Below are 15,379 nucleotides of genomic sequence, written 5' to 3' on the forward strand. Positions count from 1 at the left end.
AGATCTGTGCTCTGAAACCTATAGAACACTTATGAAGGAAATTGAAGATGGCACAAAGAAATTCACAAACATCCCATGCTCATGGATTGGAAGAACAAACATTGTTAAAATGTCTATACTACCCAAAGCCATCTACACATTTAAGGCATTTTTTCACAGAACTAGAGCAAACAATCCTAAAATTTATATGGAATGACAAAGGACCCTGAAGAGCTAGAGCAATCTTGAAAAAGAAAAGCAAAGCTGGAGATATCACAATTCCAGACTTCAAGCCATATTACGAAACCAGAGTAATCAAGACAGTATGGTACTATCACAGAAACAGACACACAGATTAATGAAACAAAATAGAAAACCCAGAAATGGACCCACATCTAAATGGTCAACTAATCTTTGACAAAGCAGGAAAGAATATCCAACGGAAAAAAGACAGTTTCTTCAACAAGTGGTGTTGGGAAACCCAGATAGTGATATGCAAAAGACTGGACCACTTTCTTACACCATACATAAAAATAAATTCAAAATGGTTGAAAGACCTAAATGTGAGATAGGAATCCATCAAAATCCTAGAGGAGAACACAGGCAGCAACCTTTGTGACCTTGGCCACAGCAGCTTCTTACTAGATATGTCTCCAGAGACAAAGGAAACAAAAGCAAAAATGAACTATTGAGACTTCATCAAGATAAAAAGCTTCTGCAGAGTGAAGGAAACAATCAACAAAAGACAGCCTTCGAAATGGGAGAAGATATTTGCAAATGACATATCTGATAAAGGTTAGTATTCAAACTCTATAAAGAACTTACCAAACTCAACACCCAAAAAACAAATAATCTAGTTAAGAAATGGACAAAAGATGTGAGTAGACATTTTTCCAAAGAAGACATCCAGATGGCTAACAGACACATGAAAAGATGCTTAACATCACTCAGCATCAGGGAAATATAGATCAAAACTACATGAGATACCGCCTCACACCTGTCAGAATGGCTAAAATTAACACAGGAAACAACAGGTGTTTGCAAGGATGCAGAGGAAGGGGAACCCTGTCACACTGTTTGTGGGAATGCAAACTGGTGCAGCCACTCCACAGTATGGAGGTTCCTCAAAAAGGTAAAAATAGAACTACCCTACAATCCAGCAATTGCACTATTAAGTATTTACCCAAAGGATACAAAAAGACTGATTTGAAGCAACAAATTCACCCCAGTGTTTATAGCAGCATTATCAACAATAGCCAAATTATCCGCAGACTGATGAATGTCCATCGACTGATGAATGGATAAAGAAGTGGTGTGTACGTGTACACACACACACAGACACACACACACACACACACACACAGTGGAGTATTACTAAGCCATAAAAAAGAATGAAATTTTGCCATTTGCAACAACATGGATGGAGCTAGAGAGTATAGTGCTACGTGAAATAAGTCAGAGAAAGATAAATACCATATGATTTTACTCTTATGTGGAACTTAAGAAACAAAACAGATGAACATGGGGAAAAAAAGAGAAGCAAACCATAAAATAGACTCTTAGGTATAGAGAACAAATTGAGGGTTGCTAGAGGGGAGGTGGGCGGGGAGATGGTTGTTAAATAGGTGATGGATATTAAGGAAGGCACTTATGATGAGCATGGGGTGTTGTAGTAAGTGATGAATCACTTAATTCTACTCCTGAAACAAATAATATATGTGAACTAACTGAAATTTAAATAAAAACTTGAAATTTAAAAAATCTGTTATGAAGTGTTTTTTTTCTTTGGTTGAAGTATTAGAAGAAAATCTGGGCCTCACAGTTATGTAGTTGGAAAAGGCAGAAGTATCCTAACAGTGTTTTTCAAAAACTGTAATATTATTCTTTAATACTACACCAAAACTCAGGGAGAATGTCAGTGAACTCTTTGTACTTGATGACATTAGTGCCCGTTAATCTGTCTTTCTTTTTTACCCACATTTGACTCTTTAACTTGATGCACTGGTCATTTGGAAGTTATTGGTTTACTGAGGGGTACAGATCTTACAAATGTTGGCATGTCATTATAAATACCAAAAATATATATTTTTTAATGTTTTCACTGATCTCAGAAACTTTTAACTAATGGGAAACTGTTAGGAATATAATAGACTATATGAATACCAAAATGCTAATATTTGCTTGAAAGCTAGAATTTTATCTTTGGCAACAAAGACTGTCATTTGATTTTCTTAAAGTAACAGACTCACTGTGTGCATTTTCAAGAAAATGTCTACGAATACTCAAGTCAGAATAACCAAGTCTTTGTGAGAAAAATAAACGGCCAAATTTTCACTCACATTTCATTAAGTTCATTGTTTTGCTTTTCATGTTTTCTCCACCTTCATATTATTGTTTCTCTCTATCCTGAATAAATGTTAAAGATAGGAATGAGAAGACTTTTCTTATGTGATAATACACTTTTATTACCAGCTCTGCGTTCCTGGTGGGGTCTAGTCACCTCTCGGAGGGTGTGCGGCACGTGGGTATGTGGCCTGCATGAATCCTTGTGAGCAACCCACAAAACTCTTACCTTTTATTAGTTGCTAATTGGAACAACAATATGCAGCCCAACTTTTTGGAGTAATTCATGTTTTCACAGGATAAAAAATGAAGATTCTCGCCATGTCTCCAGATATGTCCATTGGGGGATCTTAACAGTAGAGTTCTCTTTCTCCCTCTCATGTGGTTCCAGCTCCTGCTTTTGTTCTCTTTCTTTCTATTTGGCAAAACCGTATCTTAATCATGAAAGCCAGCTTTTCGATTTGAAAATATTATGCAGGGAGATTAATGACTCACACTCAGCTAGGATCTGGTTGAAAGAAGCTTGAATTCCGGTTCTCAGCCACAATAGTCTGTTCTCTTTCTAGCATTTGTGAGGTTTACGGTTAGCATCTCACACAATAACGAAATGACAGGTGGATCAAGCATTGTGTGGACATCAAGAAGGGGCCTCATAATCACGAGTTTACTTTTTTAGTCACTCACCTCTTCTGATCCACATGCTCGTATTTGTAAGTGCTCTCCTATATCCTGCTGCCTTCTTTGTGCTTAGGACGCTCCTTAGTAGGTGACAGTTAGGAAAGTCAATACCAAAGAACATAAAAACCACACATCAGAGATACTTTTTCAGCATTGAGAACCAATTCATAGACTATATACTTTTCAAATAATCTGGAGTTCAGTGGAGAGGAAGACCCACCAAAGTGTATACAAAATGATCTCTGGAGGCAGAAAACCAGCAAACGAGTGCCTGAAATGTTGATCAAGAGGCAGGAGGGCAGAGGGGGGGGAGCTGGCATGCCAGACACGATGCCTTCTGGCTTCAGCTACTATGGTACCTCCTAGTGGAGCTGCCCTCTCCCCCCTCACCTTCCAACCCTGGACTGGGGCTCTTTTTATGTACTGTTCCTCTACATCCTGTGTTTACCCTGCTGTAGCCTGTTGTAGTTGTTTTGTTTATCCAGGACATGGTAGGTTTCCAGAGAACGGAGAACTTGTCTGTTGTATCTTCATGCCTAGCAGAATGCCTGATTCATGGTAGCCACTCACTAAATACTTAAAAGAGTGAGTGAGTGAGAAGGATGCAATAATATTAGCACCAAGATATCACGCCAGAGGCAAATTGGTTTAGAAGTGGTAAGGAAGAGGTTGATGGGGATCTTCATCGTGAGAGTAGGTGAATAAGTAGCAAAGTGATTGATCATCATTGTAATGAATGCAAGATTCATTCTGTGTTATTTGCTCATCTCATTATTTTCCTCTTTCTACTTTCTCTTAATTGAGAATTTATAATTAAATTATTAATAATTTGTATATACTCGAAATATCACCGTCAACATGTAAATACTCTGAAGGTAGCCTCCACCCACGTGTGATCACAGCCTCCACCCACATCCTCACCTCGGTCTGTTCCCACAAAATCCCAACTAAGAATATACCAACCTCATATTACTGAACAATCAGATTTACTTCAATTTCTCATTTCTAGGAAAAGAATTGTACTGGAAATCCATGTGCAAATGCCTTACATATGGATCTAATTAATTTTTTTCAATAAAATTTGTGTCAAAGGATATGCTGATTTTAAAGACCAATGACTTTTTAGGAAAGTTATTCCAGTTTGTAGAGCGTTGATTTCCTTATATACTGCTGACCCCTTTAAATATTTTGCAGACTCAGGTAAAAAAATACTGTCTAGTTCTAACCTGTAATTTTTATATATGTTTTTGGTCACATATAGTTTTGTTTAGTATGTTACCTGTTTATATCTTCTCCCTGTTTTTCCCATTAAGTATTTAAATATTTTAAACAATTTTTATGGCCTTTTTATATATTAAAGATACTAATCCATTGCTGTATGTTATAAATTGTTTCTCTACATTATCTTTTAACTAATTTTGGTCTTCTTAGTAGCCACTCTCATTGGTCGCATTCCGAAATTCTACACTGGCCTGCACATTTCTCTCCCCGTATTGATATTTTCACCATTTTCCCCTCCGTCTAGGTCTTTCCACCTCATTTTCTTTCTCTTTTCTTTCTTTCATCTGGTTTCTTTATTCTTGATTTCTTTTCCTATTATCAGTCCATTCCTCTTTGTAGTGATTCTCACTGGGTGTAGGGGAGAGTCTACATCCAAATCCTTGGGAGGATGGCTTTTTTATTCTTTCTGTTCCCTGCTCTTGAGAATTACAGCCACAGTCACTTTGGGGTATGTGTGAAGTCCGTCAGCTGAGCAGAGGCAGAAAAAGTGGAGAAACACTGGCTGGAAGGTCATAGAAGACATGGAAATGCTACTCAACATTGCTCTTCTCTTTGTTTCAGTGATTAAACCCACATAGAGACCTGGTGGCATCAGGGCCCATCTCCAAGGAAATCCTTCTATTTATGTATGCTTGGCAGATCTGCAAATTATGTTCTAAATTGATTGCTGAATGTGCTGAAGGCACAAGCTTGACCAGGTCTTGACGACCAGCATCTTTTTTAAAGCCCGATCAATATAAAAGGCTGCTTTCTTTATTTAATGACATGGGGGTCAAGTCTAAATTACATTTGGACATCACAAGAGCTTTCAGAGTTAATCAGATGGGGGTCCTTCTAGGGAGGGGTCACTACTCTGCTTTGCAAATTTATAGTCACATATCTACTGACCCAGGAAAGGAGGAAAGGGTACGGTCTTGCATTCTGGGGAACACCCCAGACTGTTCGCCACTGACCAGCAGCACCCTTTGGCCGAGAGACTTCTAGCTTCATTCTTTTCATCCCAAGCAATTTATTTATCAGTATTTTTACCCCTAAAGCATGAAATATTTCTATGCATTCTGAGTAATTTTACAATGTGTATTAAAACTATATCTTATTTTGAATAGATTTGATTTCATATTAATTCATTTAAATCATACAGTTGAAGGTTTCTAAAAAGAATTTGCAATCTTTATATAATAACATTATTAATATAGATATTAACATAAAAAATTGCACATAAAATGAAAAATAAGCAAAGATGTTAAGAGACAATCACAGGTGCTGTGACTAAACTTTAAAATTCAATCTCAGCTTCCCAAAACCGATAACACGATCATGTAATTCTCATTTGGTAAAAGGAAACATTCACAGAAAGAAAATATTTTTTTCACCTTGAATTAAATTTTAAAGGAAAAATATCATGGAACTTACACATTCAACTTAGGGTAAAGTAGTGGTAACCTTTCTAATATAAATTCATTACAGACATGGAAGTACTTTCGTCATGTTTATTTCTTACAATAAATCCTCAGTATAAGCCAAAGATATAAGGTTTAAGGGTCACTCAGTGAAGTGTTTTCAGGGTAGTTTCAGTGAAATTAGTTTCAGTGTAGTTCAGGAATCTAGGTTTCTGGAATTTTAAAACAATCTGAGGCTCTGTATACTTGGTACTTAACCTATGTGGAGGCCAGTATGTCTCTTAGAATGTATTCCTTGACTGTTAATTGTCACAGCTGAGCTTTTTGAAAGCCATTTAGGAGTTTGGATAGAATCAGTGAAAAGATGAAATTTTTCCTCTAAGATGCTGTCTTCGGGTATAAACCCACAGAACTTTCACATCTTTGATAAGTCAACAACATTTCTTTAATACTTTGTGTGATTCATCTTCTTTTGTTAAATCAAAATAATTATGAATTCAAACAAAATACTATTCCTTCAACTACAGGTACCTCCTGATTCTTGAAAGAAAAGTGTATGTGTGTGTATGTATATTTATATTTACATGTAATCATTTAACACTCGCCTGGTGAACCAGGTATTCTTTTCTCTGGTCTTTTGCTTCAAACTCTACTGTTACTTTAGGCTTATAGGGACATGAGAAGCATGAGTGATCTGAGATAGCCTACTTGCCTTGATTTTTTTTTTTTTTAAGATTTCAGTTATTTTTAGAGCAGTTTTTTGTTCACAGTAAGGTTGAGGCGCAGATACAGAGATTTCCATATACCCCTGCTCTTTGCACATGCATAGTCTGTCCTGTGATCAAATCTCCCACCAGAGCAGTCCGTGTATTACAGTTGATCAAGCTGCACCGACACATAAACACACAAAGTCTGTAGTTTACGTTAGGGTCCAAAAGACTTGGACAAAGCCTCCTGGATTTTTGATGATTGATCTATCCTCGTGATAGGTGGCATGGAAACTGAAAGGTAGATTTGGTGGGTTTTTTTAACTATTATTTTTAAGGAGTACGTCAGATGGAACTTTAAAAAAACAAAAATAAGACCAAACCTATCTTATTCCAGATGGTAAAGTAAGATGATCCAATCTCACCTATTTTTGTTAGTTCCGTTCATGATGAAACCTCTACAGAGCAGCAGATAAAAGAACACTTCTCCTGACCCTTAAAAAGCCTTCTCTACTTTTCTCTTTAAAAAAAAATCAATAGTTATACACACGTCTTAACGTATATGGTCAAAATGCAGATGAGGACTATGGGACGACCCCCCTCCCTGCCCCCCACAGCACTTCTGACCTCCATCCTGGTGCTGGGGTTGAGTTTGCTTGGGGGAAGGAGAGCCACAGAAGCCTGTCGTGGGACACCATGTTATTGATGGATACGCTTGCTGCGGACTTGTGTCTCACGTGACGTGTCTGACAGCAGATGTGCACAATATAAAGAAAAATCCCGTCATACATTGTGATTTAGGTGGACAGTGTTAGAAGTCATTTCTTATCCACAGCATTATGGTCTGTCTCGGTTTTGTTCAGATGTTTCCCGAGTCTTCTTAAGTTGAAATTAGTTGATGTGGAGTTTAACAGCTTTTAAGCACGTATAAAAAATTGTCCTAAGATGCTGTGTCAGCTCTGGCTGTCACGACAGAATACCAGAGACTAGATAGCTTAAACCTCACACTTCTGGAGGCTGGAAGTTCCAGATCATGGTGTAGCAGGCTTAGGTTTCTGCTCTCTTTCTGGCTTGCTTGTCTTTCTGATGGCCATCTTCCCACTACTGTCGTCACATGGCCTTTCCTTTGAGCATGAGAGAAAAAGAGAAAGAGATCTCTCACCTCTTCTTCTTATAAGGCCACCAATCCTTTCAGTATAGGGTTATGATCTCATCCTCATGATCTCAGCTAACCTTAATAGCCTGCTGAAAGCCCTATCTCAAGATACAATCACCTTGCGAATTTAGGGCTTCGACATATGAGTTTTGGGGGGAACACAATTCAGTTCATAACAGATCCCAAAACAAACATGAATTGATATAATTTCTGTTGACAAAGAAAAAATTGGGAAGTAAGCTTGAGGGATCTTGTCAGTGATTGATAAACATGGTGCTCTTTTTTTTAAAGGGAGAGGCCTGATTACCCATCTTTACATGTGGGTTCTTTTATAGATTAGACAGGATTTGGAGGCCCTTTCTAACTCGAAATTCAATTTTTTTAATGTAATAACTCAACTGGGGTAATCAATTTCAAATGCCCATGGCGTTTTCTTTCCTTACCCATTCTTTGTACCCAGGGTACCTACCACAGGGAAGGTAAAGTGGAAGGATCTGGCTGGCCTGCATTTGAATCTTAGTTTTTCTACTTATCAGCTATGTAGTCTTCAATTAATTATGGTACCTCTTTGAGATTGCTTATTTGTCTATACAATAATTAATGAGACTTGCCTTGATGCATATATTAGTGAGAATACAGGCTATGCTGGAATATATATATATATGTTTTTAAAGACAACCCAGTAGCTTAGATATGAGAAAAATGTTAGGAATTTGTTCATCTCACACATATAATCGAGAGGGAAGCAGACTAGGGCTGGCAGGAGCCCTCTGACACCAATCTCCACAGAAACAGATGTCAGGGTCCCAGGTGATTGCTCCAGTTTTCATGAATTCCCTCCAGTAGGAATGGAGAAAGGATGAGAGGAACTCATTCACATGAACTTTTAGGGGCACCATCGTGCAGTGGCACACATAAATCTGCTCACATCCCTCCTACCAGAGCTGAGATAATGGTTATATCAAATAGGGAGGTTGGTTGAGAAGCAATGTCTCTAGCTAAGCATTGTTTTACTAGCCATTTCTGCCTCAAATTGTTAATTATAAACATTACAAATAATTCATTAATTCATTCAGCCAACAGTATATTGTGGAATATTGGAACAAAGGGCTTAGCAGGGTGCCTAATACCAAGAAGATGGGGTCACCTTACTTTCTCTGCCCACCTTACTATTCAAAACATGGTCCCAGGCCCGTCTGTATTGTCTAGAAGCTTGTTAAAAATGTAGAATGTGAGCCCCAAGCCAGACCTGCTCAATCAGAAGCTGCACTTTACAGTTTGAGAAGCTCTAAGCCAGCATGTTGTCTCTTACGGTATCTGCTGTGGCAGTTTGAGCACTTACAGTGTTGTTGTAGAAATTAAATAAGATCATATGTATAAAATACTTTGAAATCTGTGAAGTCTTTCGTAACATGATTTAAGTGTGTGTGTGTGACAGGGAATAATGTGAATCTTAAGGTACCAGGATGACAAGATTGGAGACTCCTTGGGTTTTTAGATTTTCCAATCTTGAAAATATGGCTTGATATTGTAATGCCATGTGAGAAAAGCATATCTATTTCTGGAAAATGGGCTTGAATTGCCATGTACTATTCTAAGCACAGATTTTATTATTATTATTATTATTATTATTATTATTATTATTATTATTAAGGAAGATGCTAGACCTGTCATTCTAAACTGATGGTTTTCAGTGTATTTTTAAAAATCACCAGTGTTGTCTTTTTGATATGTAAATAATTCAGCTTTTTATGTTTTGAATTCTTTACTTTGTGTGATGGAATATGCAGATTTTAATATCAAATAAATGTGGAAATGATTCTGAAAAAGATACCTAGAAGCATGGAAAAGGGAAAAATTGATAAATTGATTTTAAGAAAAGATAGCTTCATGGTATCAATTCAAATAAAGGAAGTTATACCTAATAAATTAAATTATAAGGAGCTAATTCAGATTCATACACCAGTGTTGAACTATAAAAAATTGGGAAAATCGCCTTCTCATGGACTTAAGGCTTCTAATCTGTAATTGAGAAAGATGACATTTGTATTTGTGCTACCTGTCTCATAGGGTTGAGGAGGCACATAACATGAGATCCTAGAAACACGTGGTATGCATATAGAAGGGATATTCACATCGAGTGTTGTCAAAGTGAGAGGTGTGTGTAAATATGCATGTAAAAGAACTTCTCATTAAATTGTTTGGCAAATAAGCTTGCAGGCTGAGCTAGGGCTCTGCCAGCTCCATCACATTCAGGATATCCAAGCCTTTTGTTCCTGTCTCAGGTGGGCGGGGTCCACCGAGAGAGAGAGAGAGAGAGAGAGAGAGAGAGAGAGAGAGAGAGAGAGAGAGAGACTCATCCCATATTTCTGCAGGTCAGTCAAGTTTCGGCATGTAATAGAAACAGGTCTAGGTGGTGTACATCTGAGGCACAGGGAAGAGCCTGCGTGTGAGGAAAAAGCCAGAGAAGCCAAGAAACTCACAGAGGAAGGAAAGCTCTAAATAATGGATTTTTCTAGGTCACTGGGAGTCAGACGTTTGTTCTCCTTCCTGTGACTGGAAGGAGTGGCCGCAGTGGGACAGATTCCCACTGCATCTTTAGAGGCAAGCACACACATGCCCTGTAGGCTTGGGACTGATAGATTCGGGAAAATGCTGCGAGGTTTGTCACAGGCCTTGCATTGAATTCTGTATTCCTTTTCATTAGCGTTCAGTAAATGAATGCTGAACTAGGTGCTGGGGGCATAAACATATGCATAGAACATACCTTCCCCCCCCACCACATTCCCCTCCCTGGACTTTCAACTAATTGTTGAAATAATAAACAGCTTTATCAGAAAAAAGGTAAAAACTAACATTTGTACTATACTTTAAAGTAGATTTGATATGTCATACCCACATTTAAAAATTATGTATGTATGTGTGTTTAATTTATTGATTAAAAATAAAACTATATATGTTTATATCTGTATTAAAGAGAAAAAAAGACCCAAAGTGGGCTATACATGAAATGTTAATAGCAATGAAAATACACATTATTTTTCATTATTTTCTGTGTCTTCCTCAAAGGACATGTGTTCATGTGACTGTGACGACAGCACATTAAACTTTTGAAGCCTCCGAAGTATTTTTATACATGCTCTCATTTGATCGTCACAGGCACTCTGTGGGCTAGGTCAGTAATACACATCAAGGTTACAGGTGAGAGAAATGGAGGAGACAGGCAGACAGCTCAGGTGCCCGGGATGTTACATGCAGTGAGGTTGCGTGATGTGTATGGCACTGAACAGGTAACCAGCGGCAAAGCCAGGAAAAAGGAAGGCGAAGCAGTAGTGCTTTAATCAAAGGAGAATGGTTTAGGGCAGAGAGTGGCTTTTTATTCAGTCTGACTCCCTAAACCAAGGCCTGGTTCAGTTTTTATTAGACTCAGAGACCGGGGGCACCATAGTCACATTTGGGTTTGAGACCAGAGAGTGAGTTTGATTTCCGGCTCTGAGACTGCCTAGCTCTTTAACCTGGAGAGTTATTTCCAGACTCAGGGCCTCACTTTACCTATGTATAAGATGAAGCAAATACTACTAGTTATTATAAGGATAAAATGAGTTCATATGCGAGAGCCTTTAAAAGTGTATGGGGCAGTCTTGAGCTGAACAACTTTTTAATTGGTTAAGTAAATAACAGATCATGGAGAAAAGCCCTAAAAAAAAAATTAGCGTATGGACATAGGGATGACTGAGCAAATATTCACTAGCATCGTCATCTTCCTCCTCATCAGTGCAGGGCTGAGGAGGAGGAGGATGGGGTGACAGGGTCTCTATGGCTCTTAGGGAGACAAGGACTTTACCCTACTGCAGCCAGCAGCAACTTTTAGTCTCATAGGGCCTGGGACAGGGTAAGGAAGGAGGTTAGGTCTGTAAAAATATATCTAACATGAATCTTTCAGTGATAATATCATTTCGAGATGCATAAACAAGGACTGGGTGAAGGATAGATGATGTTTCTCAGTAAGAAACATACAGATGTATACCAAATGCATCTAGACAAATGCCACAAAATGCTGATAACTGTAGGTCAGAGATACAAAAGAATAATAAAGCTAATCCAGTAATATGAGAGAGTTTGTGCTGGTATCAATGGATTGTTCAGCAGCCTGTTTAAATTTATACCAGTCTCTCCCCACTTCCTATAACTGTTGGGAATCTGTGTGTACCCTTCGCTGTTCTATTTGATTTTACAGTGTTGTAAGGCAAGTGACTGGTGTCAAATTAAGAGTGATTGTTTTGTCTTTAAAAGACCTTGACCATGAGTTGGGGAGTGGAGTGTGCTGTGGGGGTTAATTCCCTCAGGCCTGGAATTAGTCTGGGCTGTTCTACTGAAATCAGTATCCCTGCCTGTTACTTAACCACTGGTCATCAAAGCATGAAAGGACTGATTGATAATGTTGCTTTGCAACGTTGGGTTGGAGGAGTTTCAGAGTAGTTTGTACCAACTGTCAGCATTGTTTATTGATAATACTGAGATTGATGATTTGCCTCTGGTCTACGTGAGACCCCCTAAAAGGCTCTGCTGCAGAGGCTGGTTACATAGTGGGAAGGTGTCCATGTAACCAGCAAAATACAGAAAACACCAGTGGGGACTTCCTCCCAGAAGTAGCCTGAAATACTACTGATGTGGGAAATAAAGGCAGAAGAAAAATTATTAAATTTCCTTACTACCTATAGCCCATTGACAAGTCCCGAAACAGGCAGAGTGACCTTCCTCTAGGGACTCAACTGCCTTGATGTTGACACTTTGCTAAAGGCAAAAGGCAATCCTAGCCCAATTCCCCCCACCTCCCCAGGATCCTGTAAGCCTACTTTAACATATAAAATTCTTTTGGAAACTTCCTTGTGTTGGCAATGATCCCTCAAGCATATGGCCCACCGATATACATCTGAAGAGTCTTATGACTAAGGTTTTATTAGACGGTAATTAATGACCTCTTCCCAACAAGAGCTAGCCCCCTCAAGGTCCTGGAAACCTTGCTTCCAAAATTCCTTGGAGACTTAGACTATCCCTAACCCCCTCCCAACTTGAAAGTATATAATCAGCCACTCCTCATGACCCCAGTGCAGCTCTTCCTGTCCACAGGTCCTGTCTCCGTGCTTTAATAAAATCACCTTTTTGCACCAAAGACGTCTCAAGAATTCTTTCTTGGCCATGGGCTTCAAACCCTCACGTCTTTCCTTACATCACTACCAGTTGAGTTTAGAAGATTACCCAGAGAGCATGTATAATGGAATACTAATTGCTTTAATATCCTAATTCTAGTTAAAGTCCTTCAGTTCTCATACAGGTAGATTATTGAAATCCCAAAGTATTGGGGACAAGAATCTGTCATAAGCATCTCTTATCCTGCTTCATTTCCAAAACACGTAAAATGTGTTTGTCTTTTTTTTCAGACGCCCTGGTTGTGGAATACAAGGCACTGCTGGTACAACTACCCCTATCAGGTAAGGAGATTTACACATGCAGAGTATCTTCCTTAGGTCAGGCTCATGATTTTAGGCCCCTGCCCCCACCTCTGCTGCTTGATACAGACTTAGCCTAGTTAAGGGAAGTAGCTTGCATTCTCAGTGAAGTTCAGAATCAAAGCTCAATTGCTTTAGCAAATGGAATAAGCTGGAAGGTGCATTTGCTGAAGAGTGAGATACAGTCCGTTCGATAGTTGGGCGATTCCTGCTTCTAACAGCTATCTACATCTAATGACTGCAGAGAGCCTGAAGACCTGAAGCCGGCAGGAGTCTATCTGGACGGCAAGCACCCGGAGTTCAGGCCACTTTGTGGACTTAAGAGCCGCCTCTAAATATGTAAATCAAGCACCATTTCCTTGAGGATAGAAAAATGGGCTTGTATCATTACACTAGACTTCAACCATCATCAAATATGAGATGAAAATTATATCCCAGGAAGGGAGCATTTCAGATCCCCACCCCCGACATACCTTTGCCTCTGTCCATGAATACAATAATATTAGCATGCGTTGTGTTCCTCAGATCAGTTACCATCTGAATATCATAGCTGGGTCTTTTTTTCTAGTAATTTCTTAACTGAAAAATTTCTAGAATTTCTAGTTTAATTGGAATATGTTATATAAAAGAATCAAATACAGCGATGTATTTTGGTGACAAGATACAGGGACATACGTTATGATAGGCACCTTGGATTTTTGACTTTGCCATCCGTTCCTTGGGTTGTCATTTTAGGGGCATGTGGTCTTTTTGGTATGTATAAAGTTACTGGGAGCAAGCATGCTCTGTATCTTTGTTACACTCTGTTGCAACAGGCTAGGGACTGGTTTGGAAACTCCTTGGGCTGGTTCAGGGCTAAGGACACACTGAAATGGAATTCCAGTTTGCATTTTCATCTCTTTCATGTAGTTTATTCAGATTAGAAAAGAATGTAAACAAGCAATAGGACATGGTTAGAGAAAGCTGAACTTGCCAGGGCTTTCTGATAGAGACTGAAGCAACGTCAAAACCAATCGCTTACTGTGCACAATTGCAATTCTCAGGCTCAACTGCTGTTTTACCATCTTAACTACTTGGGATGTTGTCATTACACCTCTCTTTGTGTCCTGTAATGGTATACCGGGTGGAAAAATCCAAATATATCTAGAATTCTATTTATAAAAGCACATCAAAGCCTCCTAGAAACCGTAACTCGTATGTTGGTGCGGCAGCTGCTCTAATCCACTGCATTTAGGAGGTAAATTCTGTCCTATGAACAACATTGAGACAAATGTCACATCAAATGTAATAGCCACGCTTCTTTATAGCTATAACATAGTCTGAAATAACTTTCACGTTTATGGCTGGAGCTAAGGAATTGCTTTTTTCTGGGATAATTAGTTGCTGGGACAGGGGCCCAAAATTATAGTTGCTGACCGTTTCACAGACAAAACTAGAGATTTAACATGAAAATTTGAAGGTCTGGTAGATAGTTATGTTTAAAAATAAGAAACATTGGGGTGCCTGCCTGACTCAGTTTGTAGAGCATGTGACTCTTGATTTCGGGCTTGTAAATTCAAGTCCCATGTTGGTTATAGAGATTACTTAAAAATAAAATAAAACAGGGGCGCCTGGGTGGCACAGCGGTTGGGCATCTGCCTTCGGCTCAGGGCGTGAGCCCGGCTTTATGGGATCGAGCCCCACGTCAGGCTCCTCCACTATGAGCCTGCTTCTTCCTTTCCCACTCCCCCTGCTCGTGTTCCCTCTCTCGCTGGCTGTCTCTGTCTCTGTCGAATAAATAAATAAAATCTTTAAAAAAAATAAAACAAATCTTTAAAAAATAATGAAATAAAAAATAAGAACATCATTAGTATAGAAGCAAAGCTACTGTGTGTGGGGATTCAGATCAAGACTGTCTTCTGCTGATAAGACATCATTGCTTATAAATGAATAATTTGGCATTAGCCCCCAAAATCTAGGACCAATTCATGCTCTCTTATAGGAATAGTGGTCATCTTTGATAAACACCGTATTCTAATTAAAAAAAAATCAGCTCTTTCTTTTTGTATGTGTGGGGAAAAAATTGAACAACATGTAATTATTATGTATGTAATTAAAGTGCATTGTGGGTAGCTATGTCTCCATAAATACATAGATTACAGTTCAGAGTTAGTCTTAGGGCTTAAAATGCTCATGAAGCATATTTATTATGTCTTTAGCATGTATATTAAATAATTGGACAGATATTTAGATGAGAGTAGTGGTCTGTTGCAATTTTATTAAAGGCACACTGCTCTTTGTGTCTGAGTATATATGTAATTTATTATATGATGATTTTTATATACA

At 38.6% G+C, this 15,379-nt stretch overlaps 1 protein-coding gene across 1 annotated transcript in view; it reads left to right on the forward strand.

The window, feature by feature from the left end:
* The window catches only part of CERS6 (ceramide synthase 6), a 295,140-nt gene that overhangs the window by 203,583 nt on the left and 76,178 nt on the right, over positions 1-15,379 (forward strand). The window contains exon 5 of the mRNA XM_026492626.4: positions 12,986-13,036. Coding sequence (XP_026348411.1) covers positions 12,986-13,036 — 51 coding nt within the window. The remainder of the gene's footprint in view (positions 1-12,985; positions 13,037-15,379) is intronic.

Source organism: Ursus arctos, unplaced genomic scaffold, assembly GCF_023065955.2.
Source record: "Ursus arctos isolate Adak ecotype North America unplaced genomic scaffold, UrsArc2.0 scaffold_1, whole genome shotgun sequence".
NCBI classification, from domain to species: Eukaryota; Metazoa; Chordata; class Mammalia; order Carnivora; family Ursidae; genus Ursus; species Ursus arctos.